The sequence below is a fragment of the Pteropus vampyrus genome, unplaced genomic scaffold (assembly GCF_000151845.1).
Source record: "Pteropus vampyrus isolate Shadow unplaced genomic scaffold, Pvam_2.0 Scaffold238, whole genome shotgun sequence".
Taxonomy (NCBI): domain Eukaryota; kingdom Metazoa; phylum Chordata; class Mammalia; order Chiroptera; family Pteropodidae; genus Pteropus; species Pteropus vampyrus.
In genome coordinates this window covers 562,595-582,870 of record NW_011889019.1, presented here as the reverse complement: position 1 = coordinate 582,870, position 20,276 = coordinate 562,595, and the positions used below count along the sequence as shown (strand labels likewise).

The window sequence follows — 20,276 nt, the reverse complement described above, 5'->3', positions numbered from 1 at the left end:
AAGCTATGAAAGTTTTCACCAGTCCTTTTTGCCTTATGTTTTTTTCACTTCCTTGTTCTTTTATAAGTATTTACATTTTATCTTTATTTTGTAACCTTATTGTTCATTTTTCATTATAGGCAGTTAATCAGAGACTTACCCCAACCCAGAAGTTTACACCAAAGGACTTGATTAGTGCAATAAAAGCACTAAATGTGGAGCTTGGATTAATTATCGATTTAACATATACCACAAGATATTATGAAGTTAAGGTAAAGTTACAAATATATTTTATTATCATGGATAGGTCTTGAAATAGAAAAGACTTTTTAATATTGTGTTTGGAAAGTGAATTGGGATATTCTCTTGGTTATTTTAATATAAATTTCAGAAGTTCTCATGTGTAATCTCTTAGAAATCTAAATCCTTCACATAATCATATAGTATCCTTTTCTAAAATCAGGATCGTGCTAAGAGGAAAAAAATGAAATTTTATTATTTTAAGAGGACAGAATAACTAGAAAGAAATATAGATGGATATAGAACTGAAAAGGAAAAAGGGAGCAAGGAAATAAAGGAAAAGAGCAGTATAATGGATAAGAAAGCAAAAGAAAAAAGAGAAAATGTGAGACAAGTATTACTCTACAACAGTGTTTTTTAACTTTCTTTAGCATCAGAGTCATTTCTATCTTGCTCTGAAGCCTATTATGTAAAGCAGATAAACAGGGAGTTGTTCTGGTTGAAGCAGGAGATTAGGAATCCACTACACATCATCATCATCCTCCCCTCTCCATCAGCAATCTTAGGAACAGTCGTCCCCTCCCTATCCCCAGTCTTGGAGAGCAAGAGTTTTCAAACCTCGCTCTAGAGGAAAATAACTCTTGAACCTTGCTGTTCAATTGTATTGGCGTTATCAAAGATGTCGTCTCTCATTTTTCCCTGATTGAGTAACATTTTATCTTGGATGCCTTGCTGCCATGTCATATAGTTCAATAACATAAAACTAAACATACCATCATTTCTTTACTTCCATACCACTTTTTCCCAAAAGTACAAATTAGCGCTCTCTCCACCTGCCCTGTTTCCCCTGAAAGCACCACTATTTAGCCTGTCAGGTTCAAATCCCTTCAGTCCTGTGTCTTCCTAGTACCCTACATCAGGTCAAGGACAAAAACCTATAGATTTTTTCTTCTGAGATGTGTCTCAGATTCTCCAGGTTTTTACCCAATTTTTCAGCAGCTAGTCTTTTTCATCCTTATTTACCCAGTTGTCCTTAAACATATTTTTCATTCCAATTCCAGTTTCTTCGTAAAAAAAAAAAAAAAAAAAGTCTTCAGTTCTCTCTGCCTGTAAACTCCTCTCCTTGTCTTTCGAGGCCCAGTTTAATCATCTTGCTCTTCTCAGTCCCTTACAATGTACCATCTTTTGTAATTAGGTATATCTCCTCACTATCTCATGAACATTCTATGCCTATTCTTGATTCTGTGCCTCAGATCATTCCATAAACTTGGAACTTTTTTCTCGCCACTTCTGCTCTCAAAAATCTATGTGTTCCTCAAGGCCTAGCATTTACCACTGCTACTGAACTGCTCACATATAACCAGTTGTTTTATTCATCATATAACTATTCAGATATCTCTTATTTTTCCAAATATATTAAATCTTCCCAGGATCTCATCTTATACATTTATACTCATTGCCAACCTTGGCATTTTTTAGTTGAATGTCGTTAATCGATTATTTGATTTTACTTAAATGATGAAATTAGTCCTTTTATTCTTAGAGCCTCCACTTAATAGATTCTCTTGCAAATTTTAGAATCAGTCAGGGAAACATGTAACCATTTCAAAACAGGCTAAGTAAACAGCCTAAGCTGACATCTAGAATTCTAACACCAGCTGTGGATTGAACACTCTAAGTTTGTGTATTAGGTTGACCCTGTGTCTGATTGATCACTCAAATCCTTAACTTAGTGATTATCACGGGCCACTAGGACCTGGGCTTATTTTATAGCCTCTTTCATGTAGATTACAAAAGAGTTCTACACGTATTGATGTAAAGTATGCCTTCGATTTAGTCATTGTACTCTATTTTTAAAATACTGAATTGTGAGTTTATTGGATTGAAGAATTTGTTTTTAATAACTTATAATTGTTGCATTCTATTTTCCTTTGTTTCTAGGATTTACCTAAAAGTATTCATTATAAAAAACTTTACACTGTCGGACTTGAAGTCCCTGATAATGCTACTATTCTGCAGTTCAAAAAGTGGGTCAGAAAATTCCTTTGGGAAAATGCAGAAAATGGTAATTAACAATCTTTGATATAATCAAAATGTTTTTACTTAATTGATAAAGATCATTTTAGCAGAAATTATTGTAGATCTCTTAAACACGATATACATGTTTTGCTCAAATACTTTAAGTTAAAAGGAAATTATCAAAGATTTCCCCGGACATTACAGTGTGTGCGTGTCCCTTACTTTAGGAAAACTTGCTTCGGGGAAAGTAAAGCATACAGAAAAAGTACGTCAAGACATGAGTATTTGCTTTTCAGATAGATTCCCTACAGCATTCCGTAAATGCTGATACCCTCAGAACACATAAAAATGTAATTCAGTATTTTAAAATAACTTAGAAATAACTTTTTTTTTTAAAGAATGTATAGCATAAAGTAAGGTATATCTTAGTCTTTTTGGTGTACAGTCTGACTTTATAAAGAAAAGAAAGATAAAACTTAAAAAACTTGTGAAAACCTTTTAACTTCATGAATCTATTTGGGGGAGTCTTTTCTAAACAAATAGAAGTATATGTAAACATGTATTTACGAGAATGTCCACTGATATATTTTTAATATTGAAAAATTGGAAAGCTCCTAAAGGATTATTAATATGAAATTGGTTTAATAAATTATGGCATGTACATACACATATGGTATACCAGACAAATGTTAGAAACAAAGTAAAAGAAGAATATTTAGTGATTTGGCAAAACGCTTGTAAGGTATTTTTAAATGACAGTTTCATTACATAATATTTATAAATAATGCACAAAGGTATCCAAAAAACATTACAATTATCCTTTTCCTGTGCCTGCTTATCACAGAATGAATTACATGGGCTACATAATTACAACAGATACCAATTCTCCCTTACCTACCTGCATGAATCTCCTGAAATAAGCATATTTGGCAAAATGCTTGTAAGATATTTTTAAATGACAGTTTCATTACATAATATTTATAAATAATGCACAAAGGTATCCAGAAAACATTACAATTGTCTTTTTCCTGTGCCTGCTTATCACAGAATGAATTACATGGGCTACATAATTACAACAGATACCAATTCTCCCTTACTTACCTGCATGAATCTCCTGAAATAAGCATATTTTTACACCCAGAAATATAAAAAGAACAAGAAACCCATTTTGGGGGTGAATGAATAGAAAGAAAAGGATGAAATTAGTACTGCCTACCTAGTCTCCTGGCCTTAGAGAAGAATTTCGGGAGACCAGCCTACTTCTTGTGAAGTGATTTATTTCAGATACCTTGCTAATGGCTCCTCTTTAACGAGCTGTTTAGTAAGAGCCTGAGGAGTAGAATTGTTTTCAGGGTTTTAGGCTTATCAGAATAGTTAATATGCCAACTGTAGCAGCCTTATTCTGGACCCAGAGCTTCTAATTTTTGCTGTGTCTTTCCCAGCAAATTAAAAACAGCTTCGTAAGCTTATTTCCTCCAAAGATTAGGCAGAGAGACGAGGGGACTAATTGCTCTTAGTTCAACTATTTATATAAGGGAGACAGATTTAATGAATCAGAACCCTGTTCTTACTGGGTTTTTCTGAGCAGTGAAAAGTTGCATTTTAGTCTATGATACGAAAAAGTTTGTGATGCTTTGCATACTAGAACGTTGCTATGATCTTAGGCTCTTAATTTTAAAAACTAAGTTGATAAAAAACAATTTTCATATGTAGGGTGAAAAAATACACATCCCTTTTTTTATCCCTATCCCAAAAGTTAGTCACCAATAGATCTTTTAAGAAATACTCTCTAAACTCCAATGGAAGAAATATTCTCTAAACTCCAATGGAAATCCTCAACGCTGGCTTAATCTACAGTCGTCTTTCTCTTCCCTTGCATGTTAGAGAAAATACCTCCACAGTGTGTGAGTGCCGGCACGGCATGGATTGGTGGTTAAGGGTTTCAGCTGGGTTCCCAGTGCTGCTAAGCAGTCTTCTCCCTGTCCCGGGTCAGCTTACCCGGTTGCTTCCATATCTTGCCTCTACAACTATACTCATTTTCCTCGCTCTCAGCAGTAACATACTGCTTCCCACTTCTCAGTGAAAATAGAGAACATTTAGGTATACTTATCTGTGTCCACATTTTCATAGTCTTCGTTACCTTTGCTTTCCTAAGAAAAGCAAACCAATCCTTTACCTCTACTGGATACTCTTTCCAATCCTACTTCTTTTAGCACACTTTTTCATTTATCCTCACCTCTATAATATCAACATGTAAACGTGCGCAGGCCTCTCCAATCTTAAAAAAATACCCTTTTCTCCATCTTGCAACCTTAATAACTTCTTTCACTCTCTGTTTCTTTCCTTTCCTAATTATGCTTTTAGAAGAATTGTCTCCTCTCATTGTTTTCATTTCTTCTATTCCCATTTACTAGAGAGTCTTACTCATCACTTTTAATCTGATTTCTATAACCCTCTAATTATAGTTCAGTTAGAAGCTTGTAGAAATTCAAGGAATAATTTTCCATCCCTGTCTTGCTTGAATCTCTCTATGCTTAACCTGTTGTTCATTACTTCCTTAAAACTTTTCTCTTGGCTTTGATGATATTGTTTTTCTTATTTTTCTTCTACCTGTCTAAATGTTTTTCAGTTTTCTAGCTGTCTTATTTTTTGATTGATTGTTTGTTTTGTTCAAAGCCTTTATAGCTACTGTTTCTTAAGATTCTGTCCTGCTTTTAGCAACTGCAAATTTGGGGAGATCCCAGCCTGGCTGAGAACATCGATCTCATTGTCTTCTTAGACCCTTTCTCCAAGCCCCTGAAATGGTTTGATTAAAAAGAAAAAAGAAAAAAAGATTCTGTTCTCTTTTCACTCAGATTACTTTGTTTCGTCTTTTCACTCAGATAACTACGTCTCGTCTTTTCCTGTGGCTTCAGCTTTAGGCTCCCAAATCTATATCTCTAGCACAGACCTTTATCCTGAGTTCCATGTCACAGACATCTAGTATCTTCATTACGGGGTTCATCTGACACCAATAAACTCAACATGTCAGAAGCTGAACTCTTAATCTTTTTTCTCCTGCTCCTACTTCCCCAGATCTACTCTCATCCTGTCTGACCTGGGGTATGATTATTATGATAGCCTCCTAGGTAGATTTCTTGTCTCTCCTCCCACAAATCATTCCTTCAGATGTCCACCAATTTATCTTTCTATAATACATATCTTATAAGGTCACTCCCTTCGGGGGCATCTCATCTAATAAGCATCAGATTCCTTAAGGTGACATAGGATGTTTCACAGCCTGATTCTTGACAGCCTCTCTAAAAGTCTCTTAAGTCTGTTTCACATATATCTCACATGTCTGTTTCCTACACGTGTTATACTCCTTGCCTTTACACATTCTTTTATTGAAATGTTTTCCCATCTTCACTTGGTAAACTCCATCATATTTCTCAAGATTATCTAAATGTTTCTTTCAAACGTTCCCTCTAAAACCTTCTTTTCCTCAGTGCGAAAATAAGGATTCTCTCTTATGTACTCTCATAACAACTCTGTGTACATTTATTCTGTAGTCTTATGATAAATGTTTTGTTAACTTTTGTGTCTTCCCCTGCTAGACTCTGAACTCATCAAGATGCTGACTAGATTCAACTCGAATTACCTCAGCTATCATTGCTCAAATAAAAACTTCCCCCTTAAATTTTTTTATTATAAAGCCACATAGAGATATTTGGGAAAAAATATGTACATATCAAAAAAAGTTTCTAAGTCTGATAGTGATCATTTTCCACATATAAAAAGACCGTAAGTTAGTTCTGTTATTTTCTACAAAAATAAATTCTGTTCCATTCAAACTACACAATAAGTAATGAAAACAGGTCTCTAAAATCTCTTATTATCAACTCATTCTAAATATGTTCACACAGAAATTTATTGTATTTGAGAGTAAAGACTTAAAAATGTGAGTTTTAACTTTCTGTCAGTTGAAAACAGTGTCCTAGCAGACACTGAACAAATGCTTCCTGAATCTTCACACGTGGTCCTCTGGAGAGGTAGCACATCAACTCTTGAGCTCTGGGGATTGGGAGGATAGGAAGGGTGAACGTAAGGTAAATACAAGTGAAGAATAAAAATCTAGAGCATGACTCTTACTAAAAAATTTTCTCAGAAACAATAACCAGGAGATGACTGTGCCTTTTAAAATCCATCTTCTCTAGGGTAGGGTAACTCTTTAAGATAAGTCACCCCAGCCATGAATAGAAAGGATCATGGCTCATTCACAGAGGTCAGTAGAATCATCTTTTAATTCTTCAACTGTGGTAACAGATAATGTACCTCCAAGGAGAAATGGTGTCATAGATATTTTTAGCAACCAGAAAATATTAGTACATTTTATTGAATGCAAAGGTAATTAAGATCAAAGAAGTAAATTTTAAATTATTTCTTTCTGAATAATGTTTGAAGCATGTTATTCATGAATATGATATAAACTTTGTCATTTGATTAACTTAAAAGTCATCTTTAATAGTATAACGTCAACATAGAAAGCCTGTTTCTTATCCAAATCTTTGATAGTGTTCCTTTGACCTATTAGATTTAAATATAATGACTAAGAATTCTACTAGTGGTAGACATTTTTATTGAAAATTATTACAAATTATGTATAAAACATGCTTTGTATTATACTAGTATCAATTTTTTTCATGCTCTTTAATGTTTTTTTACATTTTATAGACAAACTCATTGGAGTTCATTGTACTAATGGAATTAACAGAACAGGATACCTTATATGTAGGTAAGAATGATATAGATGGTAGAAGAAAATTTTTAAACTCAGCCTTACCTATTCTGTAAAATTGAAATGATGTTTTTATTCAGGTACCTTATCGATGTTGAAGGTTGGGATCCAGATACAGCAATTCAAGGTATTTTTATAAAGTTCGGCTAAAATCAAGGACCAATGTTATGAAAACATCTAGTGCCATGTAAATGAATATACCTCAAAATATGGATAATAATGCTTTTTTATTTTTTATTCTGCTATATATTTTTTTTATTAGCACCTTTTCAACTTAATACATTTTAACTAGATTTTTCGATATAGCCATTTACTGAAAAAAAAAAATAAGGTAATAATATTTTTATATTAAATATTTCTCTGTAAATTTTTAGAATCTCATCACTGCTGCCATAATAAATCAGTTTATTACATAATCTGCTAGTTGGTTACAGAAATCCAAGGATCTTGTCACATAATTTATTTCATTAGTTTGGTTAACATTAATTCTTGTTTATTTTTAGCTTTTGGTGAGGCCCGTGGTCATCGAATAGATGGATGTGTTTACTTAAAGGATCTCAAAACTCAACCCATGAGAAGGTAAATTTTAAACCTTATTGTTGTATCTTAAATTAAAACCTTTTTTACAACTCTCATTGTTAAATATAGAAACTAAAAAAGAACTAATTTGTATATCATTAGGACAGTCTGATTGCCATAACTAATTTTTGTGTTCAGTATATCCAGAAGTTTTAGAAAATTATCCTAAAGAATGTTAATCATAGTTACATTGTTATCTATCAAAAAATTCAGACTTTGTCATCTCCTAAATGTGGCCTCATAGCATGGAAGAAATTACTTTAAATTGAAAAAGCTTTAAGTATACAGGTATTATCAGTCAGTCACCTATATCGTAGAAGAGGAGCCTTGGGATGCCTCCTCTAGAATGGTAGTTTCTGAATTTGTCAGTATGGCAGAATCAGCCAGAAAATGTTTTAAAAAGATAGATTCCTGGTCCCACCATATGAGCTGCTAATTTAATAGGTGCAGTATTGGTGGGAAAGCCTGTGCCTACTTTATTTAAAAACTGTATCAAGCAAGTTACTTGGACATAAATGTTAAAATATGGGCTAGGATATATCTCTAAGTGTTTAAACAGTGCCTGGAACATTTTGGGCCCCTAACAAATATTTGCTGAATGGGTGAGTCAATGAATAGATGGATGGTGCTAGAGAAAGGCATCAACTAATAAGATAATTTCCTATGGTGAAAGCATAGGTCCTCAGAGAAGGCACATGAAAGAGCAGAGTTAGGGAAATCTGATGTTTCAGTCCTCTGGTACCCCTGCCCTTATTCCTTCTCCCCTTTTATCTCTTTTATTACCCTTTCCTCATAGTGCCTATTCCTTAAGCCCTTATTTTTTATGATTGCTTGGTCATTGGAGATAATGTTTACATCCTAACAGTTGAAAATCCTCTCCAAATTTTACTTGACTGATGACCTTTACCTCATGGTTCTTAAATTTTATTCTTCCCATTAAAGCAGAATGGCAAAATATCTGTAGATTTTTTTCTAAGATGCAAACAGTGTGCAGATTTTTTTTTCCTTATTTTGTGCCTATGTGTCCTTGTTTCTGGTTTAATTTAAAATTTTTATTGATATTTTTCCTCTAGTAATCTTGGAATGGATGTCTGGGATTCTGATGACGATGCAAATCCCCCATCCAATTCTATGGAAGAATCCAGGGATTGGCACCCAAATGAAGACTTTCATGGGTAAAAGTAACATGATTTTAGATATTTTACAAAAGTTAAGAAACATATTTCTCAATGATGGTAGAGTAGAAAAAAAATTAACAGGACTGGGAATCAGGAAATTTGCATTCAAATCTTAGCTCTGCCACTTGTAAATTGTATGTAATCTAGAGCAAGTGACATAACCTTTTCAGGCCACTGTTGTTTAATTTGTAACATAGAGCAATTGGACCAGATCAGTGAGCTTTTCTTTTTTTCTTTTTTTTTTTTTTAATTTTATTTTTTAGGCAAGGCAACCCTTGCTTGACCTCACAGATTGCAAAGACTTTGTCATTTTACAATCCCTTACTTTTTTATTTTTTACACCTATAGCACCTGGTCTTCTAGGTCAGTTAGCTTTTCTTATGCTGTATTCTCAGCAGATATGAAACCAGTATTTCATGAAATATTATTAGTTTTACAAGACTAAAAAGAGTTTGTAATCAAATAAGTTTTGGAAACATAGATTACTATCACCATGAACATTAGCTTATTAAAAGTCTTTAGAATTCCTGAAGTAGAAATTTAGTAAATTTTATTTAACCCAGCATTTTCCCCAACTTATTGGAGCACAGAACTCTCTTTTTTTCCTCAACAGAATGAGCGTTAACATTATATGGGACACTAATGTTCACCAAACTATTTGGCACATGTTGAACTAGGTAATTTCTATGATCCCTTCAAAATTTAAAATGCTATAATTCTAAGTAATAATTTGTGTTTATTCTATCAATATATCTGAAACTGAATCAAGGCTATCAAATGGTACTAGAACTTCTTGTGTGACTTACATGTATATATGTATACACAGATATATATATATACATACATTTTTATAAACTGGTGCAATTTAAAAATTATCTTGAAACCTTTTTCTCTTCACTAAACAAATTTTTTGCCCTCTTCTTTATTTGCAGTTTTTCTCTATAAACTAATCTCAGAATATGCAATACTGTTTTAAATCATGAGGAATATTTAGTATTTGTATTTATTTTTTTCAAACTGAAATATTACGTAACTATTATTTCCAATAAATTGAGATTACCTACTGTGAACTGAATTAATACAAGCTAGAATAGCCATTAATAGGCTGTTCTTCTAACAGCCTCAATTCTTACCTCAAAACATGAAGGATTTTGCCACCTCAACAGTTCTGATTTTTTTCTTCCCCTGGAGAAAGAATACTTGAGCAATGCCAAGCACTGTATTAGGTATTAGCTAGCATCACAGGATATGCATAAAATGTATACAGGGGTATATAGAGCTCTTCAGCTTACCGTGGTATTTCAGATCCACCTTGGCACAGTCTCTTTCCTTCATATTTCTCTGCACTCCCATTCTAATGAAGCATTTATCTTCAAAATTCAAAATAACTATTTTGTTTCTATTCCTTATGAATAAAATTCTTGTGAAAATCTCTCTTAGGAGTTAGTGCCAGAAACTGTTGTTTTGTTTTTCAGACAATATTGGGGAGGTAGTGTTTATTTTTGTTTGCTTTTATGAAACTTTCCTTTTTGTTCTTGTTGGGAAACAAAGTTCTAACCTTATGGTCAATTATAGGATCTTATCTGCGGTTTTTAATAGTTATCTTTTTCTATTCTAAATGCTATATATTTCTCTTTTTAACTCTATTTCAAGTTGATGTGTTTTTTTAGGTTATAAAACAGTTTAGCAGTCCTTTAGAAAACTAAAAATGGATTTAACATATGACCCAGCAGTTACACTCTTAGACATTGATCCAAGATAAATAAAAACTTTTGTTTACACAAAAACCTGACATGCATGCTCATAGTAACTTTATAATAGTCAAAAACTGGAAACAGCCCAAATGTAATATTTATACAAAATATTTTATAAGATTTATTCATCATTCTTAGGAGTAATTATATAAAAATCAGCATGTTTTTTATTATTTCTTCTGATATGAAGTTAGTACAGTAATCCAGCATGTCACCAGCGTATTTGTAAAGTTACTTCTTTAACCCATCAGATAAATTGTGGTAAATGTGGTCTGGTTATGATACATTCCTTTAAATGAAAAGATGGTGTGAAGTGTGTTGTTCACCAGTTTTTAAGAAAAAAATTAACACCAATAGACTTTTGTTTGGAAATTTGCAAGTTGAGAGTTGCCGGAGAGAATTTAGGGTTCGTAACCAACTACAAAGGAGAAAAATTAAAATGAGGCACAACCCAATTTAGGGGACATCACAACAAATTTATGTGCTGTTGAATAAAGAGAGATTTTGCTAATAGCATAGCATTTATCCTTTATTTATTGTTAAAATACTAAAGATTTATAGCACCTTTCCCCGCTTTTTCCAGGTCTGGAAAAAGGTCAAGGCTTCTTAATGATCAGCACCCTCAAAATGGTGTACAGATAAAGGATTATGATTATGTCAACAATGGACCTGCCCAGAGGCATCGGGATTTTTATGAACACCAGTATAGTGACAACATGCCAGAAGAGAGACACCTCAGAGACTGGGATTTTAGTAACAAAGGACCAGAACCAAGATGTTCATTTTTTGCTAATCACCAATGTTATAATGTCTCCCAGGAGGAAACAGATTACAATAACAGGTTACCTGGAATAAGACCAACACCATTTCATGATCACCAACCTCATAGTGACTTCTATGAAGCAGATACTGGAGATGATTTTGATTTTGTCAGCAAAGTTTGTGGGAAAAGGAGGCATTCTATTCAGAACCATCAGGCCTATAGTAACTTTTGGGAACAATTTCCAGCGAAAGATTTTGGTTTCGTTAAAAGAAGCCAGAGACAAAAACGACCTTTCTATAACCACCATGAGTACCAGGACCTATTACCTGTACAAGGTTTGAATTATCTCAGTAGAGGTGGTTTTCAAAGGCAGAAACCTTGCCATTTCCACTATTCTTATGATGAAATGAATTTGGAAGGTTTCAGATATACTGATGAAGTATCAGAGCACACACTGAGACCTTTACATGACCATTCTAATAATGATTTGTCAGAGAAAATGCCATTGAAAAAATATGTTAATAGAGGTCTTGGACAAAGACTACCATCCTTTCCAAAGTTTCAAAAACAAATGCAGTTAAGAAATTTTGATTTCAACAATGGAACCAGACCAAGGCAAATGTCTTACTGTGACCACCCACCTAGTGATCCACAAGAACAGGTTCTATTGGAAGACTTGGACTTTGAACAGGAAACATCCTTACAGAGACCTAGATCTTTTCAGGACCACACACTTCCTGATAACATAAATCCTGACTGGTATTTAGATAAGTGAGTCATTTTGTTTTGTACAGAAAGGGACAGTACTGGATTCCAACAAAACATTCAGACTTTTTTCAAGTTAGAGTATTTGTATGAACATTCAAAAACGGTATAAATTATCACCCAAAACTAAAATTCAGATTTGTTTTTGTACAGATTCAATTTATAATCAAGGTTTATTTTGATTGCTGTGGATTAGAAATTTACCTTTAAGTTATTCCCCAGGATTGAAGTAAATATAACAAATTAGATTTAGATGGTTTAATTCTTGACCATAAGCTAGAAGTAAAAAATATCAGAAAAAGATACACTACTATTTTTAGACAAGGATTTCTTAAAAATACTTCTTTTAGATATGCTATAAAATGATTTTTTTAATATACACCACCTAGTAGTCTTTTTTCCTGTCATTCACTAATTTTCTATCTGTGCTATTAGAGGGGAGCATCAGGAGAGCACTGACCTCAGTGACACTGAAGCATTAAGGCAAGAAGAAATGTGAATCATGACATCCTAAAGGGAAAGGACAAGAAAGGAAGGCTATAAAAAGGGAAAGAAAGAAAACGAGAAGCCAGGAAGAGAGAGCAGAGAATAGAAAATGAGACCATAGAATAGAGAAGGTTCAAGAAGGGAGATGAAGACCCAAATGGAGATAAAGTTATGTGCCTTTCCTTCCAATTTAGAATGTGTTCTCAAGTTATACAAAATTACATATATCCTGGATAGATATGAACTGTGGCCTGAACCTAATATAGGCTACCTTTGGTTTTTTTTTGGAAGCTGTTCTTTTATTCTCTGATGACTTTTCTACCAACATCTAACCTGTCTTCCTCACTTTCTTCACACAGGACCTTTGGCTCTGACAATTGCAGAGGCAGAAGTCAGAGGTAAATATTGATTAAGATGTGAAACCAGCTTTTTCAAACCCATCCCTAATTGCTACCATTAATGTGTAAACATGTTAGAAAAAAAAATGTGTTTCCTAATTTCACACATATTCAGGGTTTATATTACAACCTCTGCAGGTCCTGGCCACAACCTTGAAATAACTGTCACTTCTCCCTTATGGTTTGGAGTTGCAAAATTGATTAATCACGTTCATCTGTTCCTGGGTTTCCAGCGGCTAACAGTTGGTACCAGTTAAGCCAGAAATTTAAGTTTCACTTCTTTTATGATAACTTAGTTCTATTCCATGATTATGAGTCTACATGCTAACCCCAGCTCACTGTCTTCCATTGGATAAGATAAAAGATATGGTTAGTAAAACTTACTTCCCTCAGGAGAACATCTCTGTTACTGATGGTGGTCTGGTTTAGGATTGTAGTATTCAAAAGAAGGCATAAAAAGAAAAGGCCTTTTATTGGCTTTCTTTTTCTCCCAACTTGTCACTCAGTTTCAAATGAGGGGTAAAGATTACAAGAATCTTTTGCGAAAGTATAAGTTTCAGTGTAAAAGGATATTCCATACTGATTTTTATTAAATTAATAGAAATCAGCTTGGAGTTTTTGTTTCAACACATCTACTTTTTCTTATTTCCCTACCTTCTTTAGCTACTGCAGACAGGGTTAAAATGTCTCAAAGGTATTCCTATCTATTGGAGACCCCAAAAGGAAAAATTTAGATAAGACGAAAGGGACCTTGCTTGGTTTATAGGGAAGGGGCAAAAAGGCAGGTGACAGTCAAGACAAGATTCCTCCTTCCCTCTTCCTTTTAATTTACCCACTACTAACAGGCCTAAGGACACAGCATAGCAATTTGAGTAAGAGACTGTAGCTGGGAAAAAAAAAAAATGAGTTCTTTATAGACACTTGAATATTTACATTAAAACTAGAATTATCTCACAAATGTATATTTTTGTAGAGGTTTATTAAAAGATGGGTTCTAGGTTTAAATATATTAAAAGCAAAAATTACAATGTCAAATATTCTAATAGAGTGTCTATAAGTAATATAACCCATTGATGTACTGCTGCATAAAAATGATTCTGCTACTCTCTTTAACTTTATTATCTAAAAAGGAATAGGCAAATATAGCTGCTGTGGTCCTAATTCTCCTATCAGGATGAAGAAGGGCCTATAAAATGTATCTTATCTCCCTTCATGCAAGATGCATTCTTCTATGCAGTTCAGGATATTAACCCTCTGTTTACTTTTACCATGATTCTGTTGGTAAAGAGTACATTTACTTCTTTTCACAGTGCCCTCCATAAAGTTTAAATCCTGTTCCATCTCTGATTAAAATTGACATTTGTTTCTGCAAGATTGGCAAAATGATAATTGATGAAGTTCTGTAATGAGCACATGGATGTGTATTCTATTACTCTACTTTTGTTTATATTCGAAAACTGTAATAATACAAAAGTTAAAAATAACTTGTTTCTGTTATATTGTTAGACTGATCTGTCCAGAAGATAGTCAAAGAGTACAGCTTTCAAATGGATTTAACTGCTGGAGATGGAGCGGATCCACAGCATATTCTTCACGAGGACTTCCATTTTCATGTGTGTTCCAAGAAGATGGTTCAGTTGACTATTATAGAGGTAAAAATTCAAGAGATATGGAACAGCACAAAAGGTCATATTTTTAAGCTACTGATTACAATTATGGTAGGTTGCAGAGCTGAAGAGAAAGCATTATGATTTACCATCAAGAAAAGACTACAATTGGTGCTGAGTAGTACACTTTAAAAACTGCCCACTTTTTATCCTTATTTGCCCCATTTTTTTGTTACTGGGCCAAAAGTCATTTCAAAACTTAAAAAAAAAAAGTTGTATGTCAAAAGGCACCTTGTGTTACCACGAAATTAGCCATGTACAGCTTTCAATTTTTTGTAAGAGGGTTTATACAAGGAAACACAATATAGAGCACATATAATTTTGTCACTTTTTCAAAACTGGAAATCTATTTGATTTATTGAACTTCTATTTTTAGTTATATAGGCTAATGAATTACATTTCTGGGTGTAAACTTTGTAAAAAACAAATAAATGTCTATGAGTCATTTATTAATTTTACAAATAATTATTGTGTACATATAGCAGGAGCTTGGGTTTCCACCCAACTGGTTAAACTACAAAATCACAGTGTTTTTAAACCTATCAGAACTAAATTCCTGAGAGTCACTAGCTCTTTCACCCCAGTAGAATGACAAGAGAAAGAAAAAGCCACCAGACAGAAATAATAAGAAATCAGCTGAACATTTAAAGAATTTTTAAAGGTTGCATGTGGGCTTGCTTATGGATTACCTACCAGCTTTTTCCCATAGGCTTCTCCCAAGAGCACAGGGGTAATATACCGAAGGCTAGAGCAGGGCAGAAAAGCTGAGAGAAATCCCTCTGAGGCACAGTGGTTTCCACTGAGTGTGAGGCAGTGGTTCCTCAAAGACAGAGGGCAAGGCTGACAGAAATCTCATAAGGCAGAGAAAACTGACAAAAGAAGAAACACTTGAGGATTGTTGTATAAGAGAAGGAGTAAGCATTGAAAGTGGCACTTGAACTGGCCCACTGTAGGATGGGCTGCCAAATGAAGTATGGTGGTCAGGTAGTATATGACCACTTATCTGAGAGCCAGTAGAAGGAACTCCATGGAATGATAAAGTCACTGACATCTTTGATACCTAAAGTGTGGCCCCTGGATGGCAATGCTGACATTACCTGACAGAAATGTAGAATCTTAGCCTCATCTTAGACCTACAGAATCAGTTTTTATTAACTAAAATTAAATAATTTTTATTTCTATAAGATCCCTGGGTGAGTCATATACACATTAAATTTTGATAAGCACCACCTTTTAAGGTGCGCTCTAATCCTTAAAATTCTACCTTAACATGTACAATCAAGTGTTGAGTGGGTATCTACACAGAAACTAAATGCATGGTCCAAGAAGGAAGAGTTCAGTGTGGGTGATCAAAGGCTTTGTTGAGGAATCAGGAGTTTAACTAGTCCTTAAAAGCTGGAGGAAGAGGATGGACATATCAAGAAGTAACAAATAAGGATACTGAAGCAGAAATAGTGGTATGGACAAGCCCCCTTGGCAGTTAACAGGGAGATTAACTAGGACTGTTATGTTGTTTCATCCTAATATACCCCTGAGCCCAAGTTTTCAGAAAGAGATAGGTCACAGATCTTGCCCCCAAAGAGCTTAACCCAGACACTGAATAGAATGGTCCGAATGCTCTACTGGAAGCCCAGGTAGAGAAAGGGCTGTGGTAGCACAGGGAAGAAGCAGTTTATTCTACCTTGGAGATTTAGAGAAGACTTCACTGAAGGAGCATTTGAGCTGAGCATTGCAGGTAGAGTGGGGCAAAGGTAGTTCAAGTTTAGCAAATAACCTGAACGGTGTCAGGTGAAAAATCAGGCATGGATCAAAAGACTGAATGTCCATTGGAGAGTTTAACCTAATTTGTAGGCGATGGAAAGCCTCCAACACTTTTAGTTGAAGAGCAATGTGATTAAACCTACTTTTTATAAAGACGAATCTGGCACTAATAGATTGGAGACAAGACCACCATTCCGGGTATCAGGTCTTTACTGGAGAGATAACAATAAGATTGGGAAGGAGAATCCAAATGAAACATATTGCAAAGGCAAAATTGGCAGGTCCTGTCGAAGTTGATTCTGATCTTGGTCACTTAAGGAAATGGTATTAATCATGATAAAATGCAGGAGAGGAGGGCAGGTTTAGGAAGAAGAGTAAACTTCAGTTTAGGTCATCCTAAATACACTCTAATCCCTGCATAGCTCCCAAGATTTTCCTCCTCCTCTTCTTAGACTACAAGGAGTAATGTTGTTTCTTAGGTGACTGTGTCTCACTTGTCATTGACTCATCCATGTTCTCTGGTGAGCTTTCTTATTCAGTATATAGACAAAAAGAATATAAAAACAAAAAGTCAACTCAGGTGCTGATGAGGGTGATGCCATCATTGTATCATCGATTTAAATTTATAAATTATTTAAAATAGGTAAATGTAAAAGATATAGCAATGCTTTTTACCACGTGTACATTCTTTTTAAATGCCACTTTTCTAAAGAAAAGGCTCTTGAGACACTCCTTTCCCCATTATTAAAAAACCCATTATACCTGTTCAGTTGTATTAGATTAATGTGCACATAAAAACCTAGGTAGTTAACTATATTGTTCTAAACATATAAAGTAAGGAAAATAAATAGATGCATGGTCTCTTAGGAAATCTACCATTTTAGAATGTCGGGCTAATTTGGGAGCTGCTGAGCACCCTGGTTTAAGGCCATGGAAAGAAGTTGCAGACCGATGTCATCCTGGAAGCAATGACATATTTTTAAAAGACTATTCCTTGGCAAGATAGATTGTAATTTACAGAAAACACACTTTACATTTAATTGTATTGGTTAATGAGACACTGTGGTAGATTGAATCCTTATGCCCAATGCTTCACTCCTGTGTTAGAATTAATCATCCATGTCCTTTGTCATATGACTTTGCCATTCCTCCCAGTGTTTTTCCAACTTGCTAATGTTAAGGTTGGTCATTTGACTTATTTTGGTCAATAGAATATGATTGGGGGCTCGTCCTGGCCAAGGCCTTAAGAGGCATTCTGTGTTTCCTCTCACTCTCTTGTGCCTCTACCATTCAGCATGAGAACATGGCTCAGGAAGCCACCAGACAAGGAGAATGTGAGACACATGGAGCAGGCCTGAACCTACTGCCTGAAGTAGAACTACCCAGCTGACTTGCAGACCCATGAACATGAGAATCAGTGTTTACTATGGTAAGCCACTGAAACTTTGAGGTCGTTATCATAAATTTTAAAATTAAAACCATCACAAACTGAAACACATGGTTAATGAGCACAGCTTACTAGGAGCAACTGTAGCAACTATTAAAATCTGAATTGGAGAGGGACCACACCAATTTGGGTGAAATTCTTTCAAACTGACAATAAATGAAAATATATTTTAATAGTAATTTTACTGTTTTATGGTAAACTTTGCTCTGTGAGCTATTAAGGGATTTATCTTTAATATTTGTATATACATTTTGACTATAAAATATGAGCATCAGTGTCTATGGCCATGCCACCCTGAACAAGCCCGATCCCGTCTGATCTCAGAAGCTAAGCAGGGTCGGGCTTGGTTAGTACTTGGATGGGAGACCATCTAGGAAGACCAGGTGCTGTAGGTGTAAAAAAATAAAAAAATAAGGAATTGTAAGCTGACAAGATCCTTGCAATCTGTGAGGTCAACCAAGGGTTACCTCACCTAAAAAAATATATATATGAGCATCGAAATTATCTTGTATTATCTTTGGATCCAGATTAAATTTTCCAAGTCTTTCATCAGGCACATTGGCCTGAATAACAGACATCTCTGTCTTCACAAAAAAGGCAACAGAACCTGAGAAATAAAGTGAAATTCAGAGCTAGGATCTTAAAAGCTTGTTTAAGAATAATGGTAAACTTCATATATAATAAATAATGCAAGAATGTTATAGCATCTATAACTGTTTTTTAAAAAAATCCTCCCTCAAGAGAAAGACAAAGAATTATTGCCTGAGTCCTTTTAGCTTTGAATGTATTTTTAGACCTGTGCTGTCCAGTATGGTAGCCACTAGTCACATGTGACAGTTGAGCACTTGAAATGTAGCCAGTGCTGATTAAGATGTGCTGTAACATCTCATTAATAACGTTTATATTAACTACATGTTGAAATGTTAATATTTTGGATATAGTCACTTTATTAAACTCTCCTTAGTTACCCAGTTTTATTGTACCATATTTTTCTTACAGAGGTCTTGACCGATGCAACATTAAAATGAAGTATACTTTAAAAACTTATTTATATCACATTTTATATTTCTTGTTAATGTGAAACTTTTATATTTCTCTTGTGCGCACTGCACTCTCTCCCTCTCTCTCTCTCTCTCTCTCTCACTCACACACACACACACACACACACACACACACACACACACACCCTAATTAACTTCACTTTTTTTGTCCTTAGAAATAACCACTTCTGATTTTTACCCCTTTGGGTTCATAAAGTTTCCCACTTTCTAAGGGAATGGGGTCACCAGAACCAAATTTGGGTGAAAGTCCAGAACGAAATGGTAATCATTTACAACCAGTGAGAAATCCAATGTTAAAACTGATTGATAGTAATCAACTTTATTTGGCTTTCCTCATCCAGAATGGCCCAAAGCAGATTTCTGGATGTGTCTCAAAACCATCTTTCTCTCCAACAGGAATAAGATTAGGTTGTACTTGCTGATCATCTCCATGATTTGAGATTTATAAGTGGAGTTTGGCTCTCAAATTCCTTAAAGAATTTTTTTCCATCATTATCAACTATTTATTTGATGCTGAACTGCTGTTCAGTGAGCAAACAGTAAAGAAGCCAGGAGTATGGGAATCATAGATTAGCATCATACGCCACGTTTGTTACCGTGCAAAGTATACAAACAGAGTGTCACACTTACCATTACAGCCTCTGTGAACTTAAAGTAATATTAAGTCACAAGTCCATCAGGAAACAGGTTATCTGTCTACTTCCCTTTTCACCATGCCCATAAGCCCTGTATTCATGCAGAGTTAAGTGCATGCTTAGAAGTTATAAGGAGGCAATCTCGAAGTATATTTGAGAGAGAAAATAATGATTAAGTGCATGCCAGGCTTTAGCTCAGCCATTTGAGCAAGCGACTTAACCTCTCTGAACCTCAGTTTCTGTTTCTGTGAAGAGGAATGGTAGTACCTACTTACAGATTGTTGTGAGGGTTAAATGAGAAAATGAATGTAATGCACTTGGGCGCACAGCATAGTACACAACAAATGCTCAATAAGTACTGACTACACTAATATAACCAACTACCACTAGAAGGAGTTTAAACATGTCCTAATTTGGCTTCTCATTCCCAATCAAGGTACAACAAGTTCAATTGTATCAGAAAAGAAAATGTTCCTGTCCACAGCTTTATTAAGCTTATATTCACTTGGATGTCGTCAACAGTGACTTGATTATTCAAGAGATGTAGGGATATTTGATATCCTGTTTGTGGGAGAGATTGTCCTCCTCCTCTCCTCCCCCTGCCCTCTACCAGACCAGCAGTCAATCCCCAGATACAGAGATGGAGAGCCTGGGGGAAGGTCAGAGTAACACATCACCACTCCGTCCTGCTCAACAGGTAACTCTTGTAGCATTTCTTAAGGGAAGAAGGTACAGGGTCTCTTAATATTTTCATCACAAGGTCGTAG

The 20,276-nt window shown here is 34.7% G+C and overlaps 1 protein-coding gene and 1 pseudogene across 1 annotated transcript in view; both read left to right on the top strand.

The window, feature by feature from the left end:
- Nucleotides 1–17,992, top strand: part of LOC105301361 — a 36,763-nt gene extending 18,771 nt beyond the window's left edge. The window contains exons 3-12 of the mRNA XM_023519838.1: nucleotides 120–251; nucleotides 2,161–2,284; nucleotides 6,952–7,012; nucleotides 7,096–7,142; nucleotides 7,519–7,594; nucleotides 8,668–8,769; nucleotides 11,110–12,060; nucleotides 12,900–12,938; nucleotides 14,445–14,590; nucleotides 17,661–17,992. Coding sequence (XP_023375606.1) covers nucleotides 120–251; nucleotides 2,161–2,284; nucleotides 6,952–7,012; nucleotides 7,096–7,142; nucleotides 7,519–7,594; nucleotides 8,668–8,769; nucleotides 11,110–12,060; nucleotides 12,900–12,938; nucleotides 14,445–14,590; nucleotides 17,661–17,665 — 1,683 coding nt within the window. The 3' untranslated portion in view covers nucleotides 17,666–17,992. The remainder of the gene's footprint in view (nucleotides 1–119; nucleotides 252–2,160; nucleotides 2,285–6,951; nucleotides 7,013–7,095; nucleotides 7,143–7,518; nucleotides 7,595–8,667; nucleotides 8,770–11,109; nucleotides 12,061–12,899; nucleotides 12,939–14,444; nucleotides 14,591–17,660) is intronic.
- Nucleotides 17,993–18,089: 97 nt separating this feature from the next.
- On the top strand, nucleotides 18,090–18,208 carry LOC111728941 (annotated as a pseudogene).
- The last annotated feature ends 2,068 nt before the right edge of the window (nucleotides 18,209–20,276 follow it).